The sequence below is a fragment of the Populus alba genome, chromosome 9 (genome assembly GCF_005239225.2).
Source record: "Populus alba chromosome 9, ASM523922v2, whole genome shotgun sequence".
NCBI lineage: Eukaryota > Viridiplantae > Streptophyta > Magnoliopsida > Malpighiales > Salicaceae > Populus > Populus alba.
Window position 1 is genome coordinate 11,893,843 of NC_133292.1, and position 21,202 is coordinate 11,915,044.

A 21,202-nucleotide genomic window follows, 5' to 3' on the forward strand; every position below is an offset into this window, starting at 1 on the left:
ATCTCATTTATTCTTCATAACCAAGGTAGTTGATAGCTTATATTTAATACTTAGTAGGCCAAGATGGTTGGTGTTAAAGCGTGCCGCTAGTTTTTTATTATTATTATATTATATTATTATTATTATTATTATATCGGGCTGGACTAGTCAAGGCATTTGGGGTGGGCCTAAATGAGTCCACCTCGACTCAGTCGGGTTGAGCCAACTAGCAACCCAATAAACCCTTCTCCTCTATTTGGGGGGGTTAGACTAGGCTGAAACGAGTCCAGCCCAGCGCAACTTAGTCATTAGCCTAACCCAGTGACTAAGCTACATTGTAAACAATATAAAACGATTTATAATTCACGATTTGCATATTTGTATGCAGATGAAGATCATGGTTGAGTCGACTAGCAACCCAATAAACACTTCTTCTTTATTTTAGCAGGGGTTAGACTAGGCTGAAACGAGTCCAACCCGACACAACTTAATCATTAGCCCAACCCAATGACTAAGTTGCATTGTAAACAAAAGAAAATGATTTATAATTCACGATCTACATGTTTGTATGCAGAGGAAGAACATGGTGGAAGGAGAAAAAAAAAGCTCACCTAGTGTAGGGGCTACGACTATCGTCACTAGTCTGGCATGAGATTGGTGGAGGTACTAGTGGCTGACAATGGGGATTGAAGGAAGAATCAATTGTTTTTGTTTGGAGGAAGAAGAAGAAGTTTGCGGTGGTGTTACTGTTCATAGCGGTAGATGCTAGCGATCGCTGAGGGAGGAGCTGATGTTTGTGAGGGTGTATAGGTTGAGGTTGTTAAGATTCATGGAGGAGAAAGCAATTTTAGCAATGGTTGAGAGAGTGGCAGAAGGCTGACGGGGAGAGAAGAAAATTGAAAACAGGGGAATGACTGGTTTTTTTTTTTTTTTTTTTTTTAACTTTGGCTTTGAATTTTCCCTCTCCCATGGCATGGAATCCATCCTTATTTATAAAAGGTGGAAGAGGAATATTTTATCTTTAATTATGCCAGATCTTAGCCCTTGATTCAACCCAAAAGATCTCAGTCGTTGGCTCAAAGTGAGCATCATGGCCTAAAAAAGTTGTTGCAAGAGGACTGGTTGGGTTGGCCACTTTGAGGTGACGCTGTGTCTGTTATGGTATCAATTGGCCGAAAAAGGACCATACTAGGATGTAGTCAGATGTCAAGTCATCGTTTGCGTGCAAGTTTTGTCAAATTTGATAAAGAGATGAAACATTAAATGCTTTGAGAAGGAGGTCACTTGAACAACTTTCAATGATGAAAAAGATGAACAGTTCCAGACAATGCGTCATCTAGTATGTCTTTTTTTTTTTTAATGTTCGGTCAAAACATGTCATTTCATTTAAATGAAATGATATCATTTTGGCTTTTAAGGTTTTAATTTAGGGATTTGGCCAAAGTTCATTTTGGTCCTCTGGCTTTTAATTTATTTTAATTGCACTCCTAATTGACCCTAACCTTTTAACTTTATGTAATTTTACCCTTGTCAAACTTTAATGTCAACCCCGAATTTTAGTGTATTTTTCATATTTGCTCTTGGTCCTGGATTTATGCAATTTGACCCTCAATTGACTATTAAAGTTTCAATTTTCTTTAATTTCACCCATGATTTCAATCAATTGAGTCCCTATAACTTGGTGTCTTTTACAAAATGATCCTTGGCTATAAATTTCTATAATTTAACCCCTAATTGACCTTAAAACTTTGATTTTCTTACAATCTTATCCCTGATTTGAGCCAATTGACTTGGTAAAAATTAAATTTGGTATCCTAACATTTCAATCTTCTTAATTAAGCCCAAATTAGGCTATCAAACTTAATTTTTTACCAATTAAACCCCTGATAAAATTAATTTGACATATTTAAAGTATAATTAAGTCTCTACACCTAATTAAATCCTTCAATTAGACCCAAATTACTTCTTAAACATAATTGAACTTTAATTTGACCCATGATTAAGTCAAATTGGCCTATTAAAAATCTAACTATATCCTTGGACTTAAATTTTATGCAGATTCATCCAATAATGGTTTAACTGGACCTTGAATTTGCAATAGAGAATGAAGATTGTGAACTTTCATTCTAAAGGTCTCATGATGTATTTATATCGTACGAGTCTTGTCATTTTATGAAGAGGAGAGACTGGAGTGTAATTTTACCTTTATGATATTTTAAGTTGTATTATGAGATGTATTTGACTCATTTTATCCAACTAGAATATGATAACATGACCGGTTATGAAAGACTTTAATACATCTAATGGTCTTAGTAGAGTATAAACTTGTTTAATTAAACTTATTTGTTGATAAACAATTTCTCTGTGATTTTATATAAAAATATATAAAATTGATGGTGCTAGACTCAATCATCTCTTGGGTCTGGCCAGCACCAAACCGAACTTGTCTGGGTGAGGCACATTGTCAAGCCCACCTGTGGTTGGGTCCGGCGTTATTGTCAATTCTAGTTGCGGTTGGGTCTACCAATGGCTAAACCCAATGCGTCCAGGGCTCGGCACACTACTAAACTCAATCATAATTATGTTTGGTTTGCATCAGACCTAACATGTGTGAGTCTTAGCATACTGTTAACCCGAATTGTGACTAGATTTGATTAGCATCAGACCTAACACCTAGACCCAGCATGCCCTGAGCTTGACATACTACAAAGCACAATCATGGTTGGGTTGGTACATGGATGATTATCATGCATACATCAGGTCAAAGCCACATGAGAAAAATAAAGGGTAGTTTGGATTAGGGTTTTGGTTATAGTGTTGATCATTCTCACGAGTGACATGTTATAGGCAAACCGACTATGCCTTATCTTTTTGGCAGGTAGTCCAGATTTCCTTTTTTTTTTTGCTTTGGGAAGGTGAGGCTAATCACAATAATAATGTGTCAAAAGTTAAGACATATGGTGACCTACCACATTGAGAGTGTGGCTTGTGGAGCCTCCAGCCCCTTTAATTTTATCTTATATGCCCTACCTGCCTTTACCCCCAGAAAATATATATATATATATATGTTTCACAAGGATGTGAGACTAATTAATTTTTATTGTTGTTTTTCTCTTCCGTTACTACTTTATTATATACACAGCACAGGGAGTGGTAAAACGGGAACAAATTAACACTTGAATTAATATATACGAGTCCTATCCCTTTCCATCATGCTTTGGTAAAATAATTTACTAATTAATTAAGCCTTTGTCAGTATTTAGTTGATGAATTTACTGCAGTCATTATAGCGGACAGAACTACAATTTGAGACTTTAATTTATTTATTTTGAATCAGACAATGTTAAACTTGGTCGATATAGAAAATGTCGACGTAGAGAATCATCGACAAGGAATTTTCCAAATATTTTTTTTTTTTAAAATGTGAAGATGTCCAAGTCAGACCAACAATAAGCTGATGGACCCTCGTAAATAAAAAAGTGGGTGGGAGATGTGTTTCTTATACACAAAAGCCTAGCTATTAAAAGGATTGAGAAGCAGAAATAAATAGTAATTGTGAAGCTTCTCTCCATTTCTTCTTACGTAATCCCTCTTTTTCTGAAACAAATCAGGACACGTCTCTCCCGACCCCTTACGTTCCCTGTGTACCAGGATTGTCGGTTGGTTCTTCAACCCTCGGATTCCTGTTTTTTTAGGTACATATTTTGGGTTTTTGGTAGGGACGAACAAATTAGCTTAGATGATCCAGAGTATTAACTCACTTATTTCTTAGAATTGGAGGAATATTTCTCGTATGGTTGAGCCGAATAATTTCCCGATTTTGTTGAATGATTTTTATTAGATCTTTTTATTTGGTTGGATTCAATTCAAAAATTTTAAAAAAAAAAAATCAATTCGACGATTCATTTTGGCCGATGCTTGCCCTTCGTTTTTTAATTTCTAGCAAAATCAACATAAAAATATTCAGCTTGGCGCATGGAACAACTAATTAATTCGTTTTCAATGGGAGATTAGATGTTGTAGTCAAAGTTAATTTTGAGTTTAGTTTCGTGTTAGAGAACCGCTAGGCTAGCACACTTTTTCTTGTCTCCTGTTAAGACAAGATCGGTGGTGAACAGCAAACACTTTCTTTTTATTCTTGCTGGTGAACGATAAACCAAGTTAACAATGACGTGTTATGAGTTTGAGAAACATTCTTGAGTTAATCAAAACAGTTTTGTCGCATATAACATGAATTTATCAATGTAGTTTCATGCATATGTAATTGATTACATTTCTATATCTTTTTAGGATACATTTCTAATTAAATTTAAATTTAATGCGATTCTTATTTATTTAGATGGAGTAGTTTGAGTCTTTTGAGAATATTTGTGAGGCATGCGAACCTAACCTCATATTAGTATCCCAACTTTTTGCCAAGTCTCAGTGTAGTCCCAAACAAAAGTTTTTGTTGCTTGACTTGCCCATTTATGAATTGACAGATAATAAATCGATTTGTTAGATTTAGTCAAGTTTTGAAATTATAATATAAGATATTTATGATTTTTTTATATATAGAAAATGTCGAAATCATCTTCTCAAATTTTGAAAATTCTCACTCTAGATGGACACGTTCAAGGGGATTAATTCTATCGAGACATTTGAGAAACTTTGGACACACGATTAAGAGAAGTCTTTGTTTAGTATCGAGTTGGGAATTGATGAATAGTTTGGAAACTAAAGTGAGTTTGGCAACTATAGCTATCAATGTCATGATGCTGTTAAAACATCGTTGTATACTAATAATAATAAATTGACGACGATAATTATTCAAAACTAATTAAAATTGATAATTGACACCTAACCTTCACGGATTTGATTAATTAAAGATCTTACGTTTGTGTGCTGACCTATCTATACCAAGGCAAGTGGCTGGCCACTGGTCTTTAATTAGTGAACTTCTTCAAATTAGTTCTTATATATATATATATATATATATATATATATATATATATATATATATTACAATCTTTTATATATTATTTTTAAACAAGAAATTTAATGTCGAGAGAATTTTATTGTAATCTAAATTAGTGACTATATATATCTAATTAACAAAATAATATGTTTAATTTTTTTTATATGTTAGTTTTTCAATACCTTGACTTTTTTAGCTATGGAAGGATCCCAAATTCTACCCCACCCCATCTTTATTAAAAAAAAAAAAAAGTGCTTTATTGTGATTGGAATGCCCGCTTTCTTGCTACAATAGAGAGAGGAACTGTTGGGTAGACTATGAATAAGCCTGATACCGACACTCGAAAATGAAGAAAAATGGAATTTGTTTAGATCAAGCAGAGTTAATTAAGTATACATTGTCTTACAGGTTCAGGGTTTGCTTTTGCAGTCTAGCTATACTTTTAAAAATAATTAATTTTTTATATTTTTAAATAATTTTAATATCTTGATATTAAAAATAATTTTTAAATAAAAAAAAATACTTTAAAAAATAATATTATACACCATCTTAGTATGTAAAGCTAAATCGAGGCACTTGAGGTCTTGGTCCAGCGGTTGAAGGGACTTGTTTCCTTCTCTGCATTCTAGGTTCAAACCTTACCGTGCACGCTTGTCACCCCCGCAGTGTCTTACATGCTCACTGGGTTTGCAGGATGTTCAGTGAGCCGTGGGATTAGTCGTGGTGCGCACAAGCTGACCCGGACACTCACATAAATCAAAAAAAAAAAAAAAGCTAAATCGAGGCTCTGAGGGTGCCTCATAAATCATTCCAGTGTAACTCTTATAAAATTTGACTTCAGCAACATTTACGAGAATGGTAAAGGAAGATTCGAAGGAAGAAATATAGTACATGTAGTCCTCCAACCATTATTGCTCTCTTCATTAGCACATGCAATTCTTGCAATTTGCAGACACAATTTAGTGTAATTTCTTCTTGATTTACTGTGGATTGTTCCCCAATTTCATCTGCTCAATACACATGGCTTATTGGATTAGTAAGATCCATTATAAAATCCTACCCTTAAGATAATAATATCTTTTTTTATTTATTTATCAGGAGATTTATTAGATTTTAAGCTAATCAACAAATGTATAACTAATATCTTTTTATTTATTTATCAAGAGATTTATTAGATTTTGAGCTACACAACAAATATAGAGTGTAAAGAACTTTCTCTTTATATAATTAGAAAATAAATTGAAATTTTTAAAATTTATATTTATTTTATTTTAAAATTGATCCGAGTTAAAACATGAATGATAAATTGATGTGAACATATCAATAAGTTAATTTGATTTTTTAAAACCAAATTAAACTACGTGATTTCAAGTTTTTTTATAAAAAAAAAAATCAAAATAATTTTAAATAAAACACGATCGTTTTAGTAAAAAACAATGGTTCACAGTAAAACCTATTCAAGCGTATAAGTTGACATCAATTTTTTATACCTTCTGGGACCCATTTCATTAGAGCCCGCGGAGAAGGGATACGGCGCACCACGTTCAACGACGGCATGGATTTTCTTTATTATTTTTTAAGTTTTTTGGGATGCTGAAATCCCGCAATTCACAAGTCTTCTGTGGAAATCAAAGTTTCTTTTTCTTTTTTCTTTTTTCTTTTTACTTTTTGGTTCATTTCCCTCCATGCAGTACAGTAGTATACTTTATCAGTAATGCTTTCACTTTACCGGCATGAAGGTAATGCAGAGTTAGGTTTGATGTGCTGCTTTATGCACTCCCACCTCATGTTTGTCTCTAATGTAGACACAGATACTGAATCTAAGATTATTATTTTTAATGCCATTTTCCTTAATAAATCCTTTATTTACATCTTAATTGGATCCCCACATCTTATGCTTCCTCTGTTTCTTAGCAAACCCGCTTTTCTCAAAAATCTTTTTTTATTTTTTGTTCATGGAAATCGACAATCTCCCGCTGATACTGCTCTTAAGTTTTCGTAATTTCCAAGTAAAGTAGATATCCTCCATCTAAATTGATAATAACCTATTATTAATCCCTTTCCACTACTCATAAAGAACAAGATCAATACACCAGAGGCACCGTGATTTATGCTGTGTGTGCATCTATGGGGTCGAGAGTCAAATATGTTTTAATGTTCTCGAATCCAACAAATACAAATTAATACAGAGACCTCTTCTTGCTGCTCCATTCCACTTATTCTTCTTTCGTACATCAAAGGGCATAAATCCTGGGAGAGGGCTGGTCCAAGAGGTTCACCATCGAGTAAATAGGGCAGAAAGTATGCTTCTTTTATGCTTGGACCTGAAGGCATTTTCTTTTCTTCTTCTTCTTTTCTGGATTCACCAACAAGGCTTTGTTTGGGAATGCTGCCAACTGTGCAGCTGACTCCATTTCCAAACGGGTTCTAAAACGTCTAAATGGTTACACTCTCCTTTTCTTATTTTCCTCTCCACTCTTGATTCAAGCAGAAATCGATTTTCCTGAAGTCAACATGACGGCGAATAACTTAATTCAAAGAAAAGTAAGAAAAGTTACAAATATGTTTAGTTAATTGAAGGGTAGTCATTTTTTTAATAACCTCGTAAAAGAGGTGAATCCTGCGTAAATGATGTACTTACAGAGTTCGATACCAGTTAAAGATGTTTTTCTCGCTCATTTTTCTAATCACATACCCCACAACTCAAGATTTTTAAAGCAGGATAATGAATGATGAATCAGTGATTACGAGACAAGTATGGAGGTCACTGCAGGCATAAACCAGACAGCATGGAGTAACAACTAGTAAGGAGCATTTTGTGCCGACAAAAATTCATTACTGTTCATATTATTCTACGACAATGCAACAGCCATGTACCCCAACATCAGATTAAAAAGAAAAAGATTACCACCTAATTAATTAGTTGTAAGAGATGGACTAAAAGACTATAAAAGGGGATAATCAAATCACCAATGGAATGCCCCCCGTTGATATTTTGATCATGATAGTGGACCACTGAGATTAAGGTTTTGGACACTGCTGTGATAGAATTACTTCAATGTCTGGAAAGATATATGCATAGGTTGTCATGATGTGGCCAAGTATGTTGGTGCTAATTCACTCTAGACAACACATTTAATCTTGATCCGCCAGGCAAGTAAGCATAATGTCACTGATATTAATTATTGCTAATCTGCTTCATCAAATGCTTCAAAATGCTCTTAGATATTACCACAACTATAATTCTTTGATGGAGAACTTTTAAACTTGAGGTCACTAACAGTGAACAATAAACATGTACCATTTCAAGTACAAATACAGAATTGATTTTCATTTTACAAAAGAGATGTTACTAACCTCTCCTGATCAGTGCACAGCAAAGTCCAGTGAATGCACACGCAACCTGCTGATTAATAAAAGCATGCCTTTGGTCGGAGTCCAGCGCCAATTTAGAAGGCGGAGAAAGCTTTATTATAATTTGTCATGGATATCTACCATCGCATTAGATTGATCAAGATGCAGACCTTCCCATGTCTCAACTCCAGAAGAGGAGCTTGAAAAGGCGTTTCTTTGGGCAAATGAGAAGCATAAATTCCCATTTATTCGACCATGAAGTCTGAGATTGTTGCGAATGAAAAAAAGATCTTCCATTTTCTGCACTCCCAACCTGCCTGCTGCTTCTCGACATGGGAAGTCATTAGCTTGCCAGATCTCTTCGAACATAGCAACACTTGAAACCTGGCTCAGAACCTTTATGGCTAGTGTTTGCAAGCTGGGTGTTTCAAAACCGAAGTTTTCCCACCATGCAACTGGGTCCATTTTATCCCTGCAATCCACGGCATCTTCCTCTCCCAAGGATCACTCCAGACGCCAGTAGGAGCTGAGCTGTTCTCTGAGAACATGTCTGGCTGTGCTTTCACCCTCATATCTTTCTATAGTAGCTTTCCAGCCCCGCATTACAGATTTATCTTTTGTTTGACCCTTCCCAATATATCTAGGATTCAGTAAATAACCTGCAGCGTGAAGAGGGGAAAATAGAACATCCCACCTGTTCTCAACCAGTCCTTCTAACTGATTCAATATGCCATCATCAATTGCCTGACTCCTCAAGGCTTCAAGTGCCTGAAACCGCCAGTCATAAGCTGCCCCAATAACAGATTTGCCAATATCAATGGTAGCAAGCAACCTAACAAATGGCTCATACAACTGCAACAGGGAATGAGCCTTTCTCCAGAAACCATCATCTAAGATGGCAGATTCCACATTTACAACATCCTCTGTAATATTATGCTTCCATTGCTTCCAGTCCTCACTAACAACCATATCCTGGAGTGATTGCCTTAGCCCAAAGACCCTCAGGAGAAAACAATAGGAAGGTGCAAACTTGGCAGATATTGGATCAGACAACTCTTTCAAATTTTGACCGAAAGAATATGATGAATTATGTTGATATGTGATCATGCATTCCTCAATTGCCTTGGCACGCAAGACAATAGGTTTTACCCATTCCACTTCAGCTATTCCTTCCATCAACATGAATACGGAATGTGAAGTGCAAGGAGACCAGAATATATTAGGGAACTTCGACAATACATAGGATTCAGATGATTTGCATGCATCGCCTAGATGTAAGACTATCTGAAGAACATTTGTGGGGCCAACTTCCATAATTGTATCAATGAGAGCACTAGTAAACACGTGCTCTCCCTCATCAGTATCATCCACATCAACTGCTTTTAAGAATACAAGTCCCCTTGGGCTGGAGACAAATATACTGATGTTTAGGCTACCTAATGCACCATCTAATCGACCTGCACACAGTATTGTGCATCCCATATGTGGTCAGGACTCCCTAAAAAGCGCTACTGATTTTTCAATCCTTCCTTTCTCTTTGCTTAGAAAAGAATCAGACAGCTTATCTATTGACGGGAGCTCATACCCAGACCCAAAAGAAGCAATTGCTTTCACCATTTCACGAAAGTAAGAAGAGTTGATGATATCAATATTTAAACCATCAGCATAAAAAAATCTAGCTACTATGTCATCTACATCTTCTTTTGTGATGGTTTCCCAGGCAAGAGTTGGCTTAGAAGTCCTAATAAGTTTACCAGGCTTCCCAATGACAGAGCTCTTTTTCTTCTTCTGTGCAACACGCTCCTCTTCTAGGACCTGAAATGCTTCTCGTAAAGACCTGTCGATAGAAAGACAACTTTTGACCCCAACACCTGAGAAGCCTAGAAGGTGGGCCCTGACACGTGAATAAGATCCATTATATCGTAGATTACAGTGGTTACATTTCCACCTTTTTGTACCACTTCCCCTGTCAAATCCACCAAACACACTAACAGGTTCCCATCCCCACTTATCAGATTCTGATGGCATACTTCCAAGCCTTGTCCTGAATACCAAAGAAAATGTGTGTCGTAAAGGTATCGTCCACTGTCCCTCCCATACCAATAAAACCAATATGACAGAAATGAAATTGGTTATATCAGGATATAGCAACTATTGAACAAAGAGCTGCATCATTTTCATGCCCTGAGTCCAAGAAAGACAAAAAATATCTATGTTGATGTCGGTGTTCCCAAATTTGATTCGTTTGTTTTTCGAGCTCAGTCTAAACATTTTGTATGGAATTTTGGTACCAAGCCTTTCTTCTTCCACTTCTCCCTCCAAAACTTCTCTTAATTACCTGCACATCTCATTCAAAGAATTTCGTTTTAAGCATTTAATACATTAGGCTAACCTCTCTCAAATCAGAAAGGGCAACAATAACAAAATTGTCATTCCACTCAAACCAAAGAAAAGATTCAGATATGTGGATAAAAAGAGGAAGTGAATGCCGTAGAGAAAAACACAGGTTGAATATCTTTGACAGCTTAACTATTCTGCTTAATGTTCTGACATAAACAGTCTGCCTGCAATAGCAGAAGTTCCAGTTGGGCTATATGAAGCTGAATTGGAGGATGTAAAAACATTATTGTATCATGGCACCGAGAAACATAACTAATACTACGATTCCAAAGAGCTACAAGCAACAGGATTAGGGAATGTCAAGTCATTTTTTGAATGACGGCACCACTAAACAGAACCATGATTCAACAGATTATCACACAGAAGGGAACTGAACTTCCTATAAAGCAGTATGCCAAACCAAGGCACCCATGCAATGTATATGCAAAAAATGGAACTAATTCTTTACACCATTGCCAATGGAAACATAAAACGATATTTTCACAAAAGAGACTTTCCAATCAAACGAAGAACTAGCAACTTCCTAGCACACGATCTCTTTACACTATAGCTAAACTAATTGTAATGCATAGACTTCCAAACTAAGTTCCCCATCCAGTACTCAACATGTGACTGGAAAACATTTACTTCTGGCTCTATCTCAGCATTTGGTGCATTTTATACTTGCCATTTTATACAATCTTCAACTTCAAATTCCTAGTGTCACTGTGTAGTCTGGTAACAAACGTAGGTAAACATGTTATGTCCAAAGATTAAGCTAACTGTCATTCCTTACCCAACCTAAACAAATTTTCCAAACCACATTGATCAAAGGTGGCAGGTCGCGCTTTATCTTTAAGCAACCTCATTGCTTGATGAAAGATTGAAGCTTTCCAAGTCTTTTCTGGTGATTGTAGCTTGGAAAAAAAATCACAGTTTTACCACTCAGCTTCGACTTTATTAAATTTGAATTTTAAATTAACAAAAGCCCAGCAAAATCCCAATCACTGAAAAGATTTTAAACGTCACTAATCTTTAATCAAAACCCACTTCATTTCTAGCTCTCTTTAGGTTGTGTCATTTTTAAAAAAACATGAATGGCAAGAAGTCGGATACTTTCGAAATCAAAGTGAGCAAGATAGAAATCAAATCAGCAAACAAGCAGAAAATGCAACGATTTTAACAGCGATAACGAGGGGAAAAAATGATTACCTCAAGAATTTGTTGATTCTTTATATTTTTGGTGCTGTCGAAACCTGCGTTTCTTTTACAAGGGTTTCTTTCTGGTAATAAAAGTTGAAACGATGATGGGGTTTCCGTTTTTTGAGGTTTCCGTTTTGTTCTTTTTTTTTTTAATTGTAAGTATGATTGGGCTTATTGTTTTAAAATTAGAGTGGGCTACATATTTTATTTTGGGCCATTTTACTGGGCTACGTTACCTATATTTTTTAAAATTAAATTTGATTTTGTGGTCCACTTGGATGGCTTGAAAGTAATGATACGGCCTGAATGAATGAATGTTTTTTTTTTTTTTTAATAATGATTGTTTTTAAAATTTTATTTTTATTTAAAATTTATTTTTGTTATTAATGTATCAAAATAATCTGAAAAAAAAAAATCAATTCAAGAAAAAAAGTTAAAAAAAAATCATTTAAAAAAAAAATTGAAATACAAAAAAACAAAAAACAAACAACCTTTAAATGGATTAATACTTTCTATCATCTTTCTATTTTTTTTATTATTATTTAAAAGGTTTCTTTTTTTATTTATATATCAACTCTATATTTTTCTTCAATCACATATTTCTTCCGTTGATGTCACTGACACTGTTAAAAATTGATATATTTCGTGCTTCCACAACATGAAATTTCCGCTGATATATATTTTGGTTTTTAAATTTGTTTTTCAAAAATTTAATTTGATCTTTGTATTTTATTTTTTCTTAAAAAAAAAGGTTCTTAAGTATAATTCTTTGACATTGTATTTTACAGAAAATATAATTCTTATGTAATCTTTATATGTTAAATTGTAAATTTGATCTAAATTAGTCGAACAATTTAAATGAATAGATTGATAAGATAAGAGTTGAATGAATCTAAACAGGTATGGCCATTTAAGAAATAAATCTTTTGTTTCGTATTATATTTATATTTATATTTATTGTGATTCTATAAAAAAGATATCTGTTATGATAAATTTTTCTTTTTAAAAAAAAAAAGTTAATTTTTGGAGTCTGGCCTAAAAAATCGAGAAAAAGAATGAATAGAAAAGAAAAGAAATCATAATAGAGATATAATATTATGGAAATGATTCTTCCATAGAGTAATGACTCAATCCCAAAATATCTTGATAATTTTTATTTGATTAGATTAAGTAATCTTTATGATTGTAGTTGATATTATTGTGATCTTGTTGGATTTGTGTTTCCTATAATATCATGTATTTGTTTTGGAAAATCTAACAAAGATTATGATTTGACACGTGGGTATTTAATTGAGAAAAATAAAAAAGGACCAAAGTGTATTTTGTAAAATATAATGATTATAGTAAATGTTTTAAAAACAATTCAAAGACCAAGATATACAATAAACAAAATTTTATTCTGTAAGAACATGATATATGTCGATTTTAAATGATATTGGTGGTGCTAACTAATAAAAGGACGTGATGATAACGGAAATATATTATACAAGGATGATATAATAAAGTATTTAAGAGATTAAAAAAAAAAAAGAAAAAAACAAAGAGAAGAGAGATGCTGTAAACCATTGACCCATGGTTAAATCTCTCTCTCTCTCTCTCTCTCTCTCTCTCTCTCTCTCTCTCTCTCTCTCTCTCTGTATATATATATATATATATATAATTAACGAATAAATACACAGCCCCTACGTTTATTTAATAGATTTTTACAAATAAAGAAAAAAATCATAAGTTTTATTTGACTATTTAATAGTTCTCTTAATTATAATTATTGAAAAAAAATGATTAAGAATTCATTAATAGAGATAATCAAGATAAAAAAAAAAAAATCAAGACACTTAACACGTGTTTTGAAAGTATGATTCAAATAAAGATCTGGTAAATTTTAATTTTTTTAAAATAAATTATTTTTGATATTTTTAAATTGTTTTGATGTGTCAATGTAAAAAATAAATTTTAAAAAATAAAAAATATATATATATTTTAATATATTTTTAAATAAAAAATACCTTAAAAAATAATTGCAGATAAAATCATACTCTCAGACATCTTTTTAATTAAAATCGCCTATGTGAACATTAAATTTAATATAAAATACAGTGAAGGAGTCCATAAACTTACGATCTATTTCGACTAACCCCTCAGACATCAACCTAAGCAAAACAATCCCAACTCGAATGAAAAAGATAAAATATGTGTGGCTTTTTAAAAAGCACTCCACGTGTTTGCCATGTAAAACTCTGCCAATATTAAGTTTTTTTAATTAAATAAATATTTAAGTGTATTCTACATAGTTGCCAATATTTATTATTGTTGCTATGGATTTAAAATTAAGATTTGAAGTTAACTGTGAGAAAGTTTTAAAACGAGAATTATTGGCCTCGGATCAAGGAAGAATGGTTGAAGACAGGCTGTTAGTTTTTTCAAAAACAATTGGGTAGGATGTTAGTCTTGGAATTAGGATGGAAAAATAAATAAATAACAAGAATGAAGAAAAATTGGCTCCTTTTATTTTATTTTAATTGGTTTTTAGATTTTTTTGTTTAACCCTAGATAGAGATGCTTCTGCTCTACACCTATTATTGCCACGAGTTTACAAACTCATCGTAGAATTAGAATTTTATTAATATCGTCAAAATTAGAATTTTGTTTTTATAAAATCATAATGAAAATATAGATCTCATTAACAAAAATCAAATTACAACTCAACAAAAAAAATCAGTAGAGATATGAACATGGGTTGAATTCTCTCTCTCTTTTTTAAATTAACGTGGGTATTCAGGTTAGTTTGTGCATACCTCGACTAATCCTACATGTCCTAAAATTAACAACTATGTAAACCTCTAATAGCTTTAATATCTATAAAACTCGAACTAGTGACTTCTAAGAAGCAAATTCAGGACCTGACCAATTAAACTATACTTTTCAGAATTTGAATTCTTTCTTTTTATTTAAGAACACAGCGTTGAAATAAATTAGATATGATATAATTAATAAGTATTTTTAAAATCAAACTAAAAATAAAATTGATTCTAGATATTTTTTTAACATTAACATTTTTAAAACTAATTATGAATGAATGAGTGATGAATTAAAGTTAAAAAATATTTGATTGGCAGGAATTCTTAAACATGAAGAATTTAATCTCACATGGAAATATTATGAATTTTTATAATAATGAATATAACGATACATTGAGAAGTACAAATTAGGCACATGGAGAGCTTATAGAGAGGAAATCATCTAGACAGCATACACTCTGTGTTAAAAATACGTAAAGATATTTCTTGTCGGCTAATGATCAATTACATGTACAGGTTCAAGCTGTTAACATTCATTAAGGCAAATGTTTTTTTCCAGAAAGTAGTTTTCTGAAAAACTATTTTTTAAATTTTTTTGTTTGTTTGTCACTAGAAAAGTTAGTCAATAAAAAACACTTTCCAGTCAACGAAAAACACTTTCTAGTCAACGAAAAATACTTTCCGGTCAACAGAAAACACTTTCCAGTCAATTTCAGTCAAAGAAAAAATTGACTTAGTTTTCAGGAAAGTGTTTTCCTTTTAGCTGTGTTTGTTTTCCGAAAAGTGGTTTTCGGGAAATCACTTTCCAAACTTTCTTGTGTTTATTTGCCAGTAGGAAAGTTGGTCAATGGAAAACACTTTCCAGTAAAAGAAAATTTGGCTTGGTTTTCAGGAAAGTGTTTTCCTGAAAAATTTGGGGGGAAAACACTTTTCGGAAGTTGTGAAAAATTTAGAAATGTCATTATTTGCTGATTATATTAAATTTAATCCTCAAACTTTTGATTGTTATATATATTTTATTTTGAATATTTATTTTTCAATTTCATCTCTTAAAATTTTATTTTTATATTAACTTTTGGTCCTTATTTTTATAATTGCTATTTGCTTTTTCCTTATCATATTTTTATTAAAAAAATTTATCTATCAAATTTGGTCCTCATTCTTTTGATTGTTACTTATTTTATTTGAAATAATTTATGAAATGTTGATTATTATTATTTTAATTTCTTCATCTTTTATTTTCTTTAAAAAAAATTTTATTTTGATTATTATTTATTTTATTTGAGATAATTTATGAAATTATATTTTTTTTTCAATTTCATTCTCATTCAACTTTTTAATTTGTAAGATTTGTTCCTCATTATTTTAATAAGCTATGTATGAATATAGGATATAATAAAAAAAAATTCATCATTATAAATACTTTTTAGATTTCATTTTTTTTATTGTAAGTGATTAAATATTTTATATATATTAGATAAACTTGAAAAAAAAATTAATTCATTAATAAATTATTTTTCAGTTCATTTTCCATAACACAACCAAACACTGGAAAGTGTTTTCCAGTTCATTTTTCATAACACTGTCAAACATCGAAAAAATATTTTCTCGGAATTCACTTTCCTCGGAGTTCAATTTCAAAAAAAAAAACCACTTTCCTGCAAACAAACGAAGTCTAAAGCTGTCATTCCTTTTATTTTAAAACAAAAAAGTCAGGTTTTAAAATGGCAAGAATTTATAATTAATCCTGGCAGCATTTTTAATCCCCTGCCTGTTACATAAACAGGGGATTAAATTGGTCAGGAATTTTTTTGAAAAAAAAACTTATTTAACTGAAAAAATAATAAACAACCACATCATAGCAGCGTCGGAAGCAGCCCAGTACAAAACAAAAACGAAAGTAATAATGGAAATAACATATTCTCAAGATATATTTATTTTTGTGTTTTAAAAATAATTTTTTTAAAAATATATTTATTTATTTATTTATTTATTTTAAATTAATATATTTTTAAATTATTTGATGTGTTAATATCAAAAATATTTTTTAAAAAAATAAAAAAATATCACTCACATATATTTTAATATAAAAAAATTATTTAAAAATCAACCTATAATCTTTTAATAATAATAAAAATGCCCGACACCATCAGCCCATCTTGATGGCCCTATACGCGATAGCTAAGAAGTCAATTTCGTCATCTTCTTTCGAGTTGTCAGCCAGCTTGTGTTGACTATATACATGTCCACATGTGTGATATTTGCGGTGTACATTCATTTGCTCTCTCTTCCATCTGTCTTCACCACCATTTCAGGGACAGGGAGATAGAGAGATGGGCGCTGTTGCAGCTCACGGAGAGGATGGCAAGGTCTCACAGCAAGGAGCCGACCACCAGCTAAAGGAGCTTGATGCCGGTGCCCTTTTTGTTCTCAAATCCAAAGGTAAAACACACCAACGAGCTGCTTCATGCAATATTCTACGCCTTCCATCTTCTTTCTGTATGCAGTTTCCATTCTCAGTTTACAGAATCTTTCTTTCTTTTCTTGCCTCTTGGCTTCTCTCTTTTTTCGTGTTTCTTTTGATAAAATCTCTTCTATTCCTTCTCCTTTAGCACAAACACATGACTGTTGCTTTCCACATAGAGAGGAAAACGTGCCCCAGATAATTAAAAACCCTCCATTCCTCAAGAATCAAGATCGTTTTTCTCTTTTCATTTGTCACAAATATTGATCAAAGCTCATTGATTAGGATAAAGCTCGTGTTAATGGCAAAGATAAACCTCAGCATGCAGAGGCTGCTGAAAGACATTGAGTTCTAGTGCAATTGTATTAGAATTCTGATTCCTGCTTATCCTTAGCTTCTTTTTTGTATCAAAACACTTGTAATTAATGATAAATATCCTGTAACAACTTTGATATATATATGGATGAGAGAATACAGTTATTCTCAAGCATTTGTAAAAGTATTTTAAACTCTTTCACTCATCATTTTTAAAATAAAATTTAAAATAAAAGAGTCAGATTTGCATTATAAGCCTGTTGACGTTTAAGATCATTTCTTAGAAGAATTATTGCAATTAATGAGATTCGAATCTTATCTCTTTTTTTTTTTTGAAAATAAAGTATTAGTATTAATTAATCGAGTACAAAAAACCCATGGAATGTTTCGTTTGACTTTTTTTATATTCTCAATGTGTACACAACAACTTCAGGATCATGGCTGCATTGTGGTTACCACCTAACAACATCAATTGTGGCACCACCTCTTCTTAGTCTGCCCTTCGCTTTCACATTTCTTGGGTGGGCGGCCGGAGTTGCATTCTTGGTGATCGGAGCTCTGGTCACTTTCTATTCATACAACTTGTTGTCTTTAGTTCTTGAACACCATGCTCAAAAGGGTAATCGCCAACTTCGGTTCAGGGACATGGCTAACCAAATACTGGGTAATTAACTCACACACCTCCTCCCCCTCCCCCCCTTTTTTTTTTTTTTTTTGCTTTGATTTTGAATTAGATAATTAACACTAGCATTTTTTTATACGTGTTTTAAGTTTCCTGATAGTACTAATAAATCAACAGCATGCACAGTCTCCCAAAAATGTCGATGAAGATATCCAATTAGTGGTGTGATATCTTTTCTCCACGTCAGGACCAACTTGGCCTATTAAAAAAAAAACAAAAACAAATCAAAACTAACTATTTATAAGCTTTTATAATCTCAATTATGTTTTTTAGCCAACTATACAGAGATCAGGATCTATATAAAATTTTCATTAAATTTCAGCTTGATTTAACAATTATATATAAATTATGAATGTTTTTGCTAGATTGGTCATGCAGCATGTTTAAATCTTTTCTCAAATTTATTTAGTCCAATTGATATATAAAGAAAGAAAACACCAAAGGAAAAGAGGTGTGATGATTTCTTGCATCAGCTTGCACTAGTTGAGACCAAATTAATGGGAGAGCTTGCAAGAAATTGAGAGGTCATCAAAGAAATCATGGGCTTGCATATTCCCCCTAGCATGATCTGGACACCCAATATATATATATATAACTTTCATCTGTTAGATAATGATGATGGCGACATTTATATTTAAAAAATATATAATTGTGATGGGAATCTTGTATTAAAATTTCCCTCTCGCTTTCTTACTTATCTGATTAAAATGTATACTTGACTTTCCCACGTCAAAGTTTCGGCCCGCGACCCAATCTTTTTCGTTGAATAAATTTGACACGTGATCGTAGAAAATTAGGTTATATGGGCCCCACTTTCTAGGCCTGGCCCAGTTAACTTTGACTCTTCAGTCCGAATGCAATTGTTATTCAGAAACCTCAGGTCGAATGCAAGAGGAGTACTCCGTCAGTTTCTTTTATGTCAAGAAAGGCGGGTCCGCAGGAATCCGAAAAACCTCGGATAAATGGATAGATAATGGTTATCAACATTGATATTAAATTTATGTCAATCCGATCTACTTGAGTCAAAAACTCAAATTAATTAATTTAAAATCTGTTGATTTTTAAAAAGCATTTTAAAAAAATTAAATTAATATTTTGTTTGAAAAATTTTATTGATCCTCTTCAACCTGCAGGCTTTAAACATTTCAGTTTTATATTATTCCTTAGTTGGGATTAGATTTTTTTTTATGTCAAAAACTCAAAAAAACTAGATTAAAATCTGTTATTTAAAAAAGTAATATTAAATTAATATTTTATTAAAAAAATTAATAACCCGAGTTAATTTAGTTTAATATTAATTTTTTATTGGTATTAGATTAGAAGATGTCGATCATGTATACGGGTTATGGTCATAAAGCTCTTAGCATTTCACACCCAAATTGTTGATTTTATAGGGCCAAAATGGGGCAAGTATTTTGTGGGTCCAATCCAATTCATGGTGTGCTATGGAGCTGTTGTTGCTTGTACTCTTCTTGGAGGACAATGCATGAAGGTGAGAGCTATGGCGGCAACAATTTCTTTTTTTTTTTCAAAAAACATAAAATGAAAATAATATAATCTTACCTTTTCTGTTTTTTTTTTTTCCTGCAGACAGTTTATTTAATGTCAGAGCCAGAAGGGCCAATGAAGCTTTATGAATTCATAATCATATTTGGGTGCTTAATGTTGATATTAGCTCAAATCCCATCTTTTCATTCGTTAAGGAACATCAACTTGGTATCGCTGGTTCTAACCCTAGCTTACAGTGCCTGTGCCACTGGTGGTTCAATTCATATTGGTGAGCAATAATAATGAACATCACTCGTTTCAGCAGTTTAGATAAGTTAATAATTAATTAGGCTGTTTTTATTATTATTATTATTATTATTATTATTATTATTCACAGGAACTTCATCCAAGGAACCAAAGAACTATTCTCTGAAAGGAGACACACAAGATCGCCTTTTCGGTATCTTTAATGCCATTGCTATCATTGCCACAACATACGGCAATGGGATCATCCCAGAAATCCAGGTATGGAAAGCCCAGTTCCCTCTATAATTATGCATGGTATCCTTAGGCCAGATCTTGCTCGTCCAGACCAAGTTTCTCCCTGGTCTGGTCAAGGTTTAAGATCCTTTTCAGTTTTCAATACAAACTTCAATAGGAGAAGATAATTTAACCAAGTGCACAAAACATTTCTCGTTGCAGGCAACAGTAGCACCGCCTGTGAAAGGGAAGATGTTCAAGGGATTATGTATTTGCTACACTGTTCTTTCTCTTACCTTCTTTAGTGTTGCCATCTCTGGTTATTGGGCATTTGGAAACAATTCTGAACCTCTAGTAATTAGCAACTTCTTAGCTGACGGGCAAACTTTGGTGCCTAAATGGTTTGTTTTGATGGTCAACATCTTCACCATTCTCCAACTATCAGCAGTAGCTGTGGTACGAGCATCTCCTTTCTGTCTCTTTCTGTTCCTAAATCTGCACTACACTAACTTAAACTACATGGCATGCTTACAGGTTTACTTGCAGCCTACAAATGAAGTGCTCGAAAACACCTTTTCAGACCCGAAGCGAAAAGAATTCTCTGCTCGAAATGTAATCCCCAGGGCAGTCTCAAGGTCAATGTCTGTCATCATAGCAACTACCATAGCAGCAATGCTTCCATTCTTTGGAGATATCAATGCATTGATTGGTGCTTTTGGTTTCATCCCTCTAGACTTTGTCTTGCCTGTTGTTTTCTTCAACTTGACATTCAAGCCATCGAAGAGGAGCATTGTTTTCTGGTTGAATGTCACTATTGCAGTAGTTTTCTCAGCAGTAGGGGTTATAGCAGCGGTTGCAGCGGTAAGACAGATAGGTCTTGATGCCAAAACTTATAGGTTATTTGCTAATGTTTGATTAGATTAAATGGCATATTGCCTTACATTATTAGTAGCAAATGTATATCTTGATACTCTTCTATATGATTAATAAAGAGCCTTCTCAGCTCCCCAATGCAAGGAACTAACGATATCCTGTATTCCTGCTACAACAAGGAATCAGAAACAACTGTTTGACAATTGACAGCAAGTAAACTTTCTATATTG

The 21,202-nt window shown here is 32.9% G+C and overlaps 1 protein-coding gene and 1 pseudogene across 2 annotated transcripts; one reads left to right on the forward strand and one right to left on the reverse strand.

The window, feature by feature from the left end:
- Nucleotides 1-7,460: 7,460 nt before the first annotated feature.
- LOC118045522 (uncharacterized) lies at nt 7,461-12,009 on the reverse strand (annotated as a pseudogene).
- A 4,923-nt stretch (nt 12,010-16,932) lies between these two features.
- LOC118045523 (GABA transporter 1) lies at nt 16,933-21,119 on the forward strand. Of its 2 annotated transcripts, XM_035054184.2 has the most exons (7): nt 16,933-17,112; nt 17,883-18,113; nt 19,526-19,623; nt 19,722-19,908; nt 20,017-20,144; nt 20,322-20,555; nt 20,634-21,119. In XM_035054184.2, exons 1-7 carry the CDS (start codon nt 17,004-17,006, stop codon nt 21,012-21,014), a joined length of 1,368 nt encoding a protein of 455 aa, XP_034910075.1. In that variant the 5' UTR covers nt 16,933-17,003; the 3' UTR covers nt 21,015-21,119. The 2 variants fall into 2 exon arrangements, with proteins under 2 accessions (XP_034910075.1, XP_073267374.1); XM_073411273.1 differs by lacking the exon at nt 16,933-17,112 and having other exon boundaries at nt 17,909-18,113; nt 19,447-19,623.
- Nucleotides 21,120-21,202: the final 83 nt, after the last annotated feature.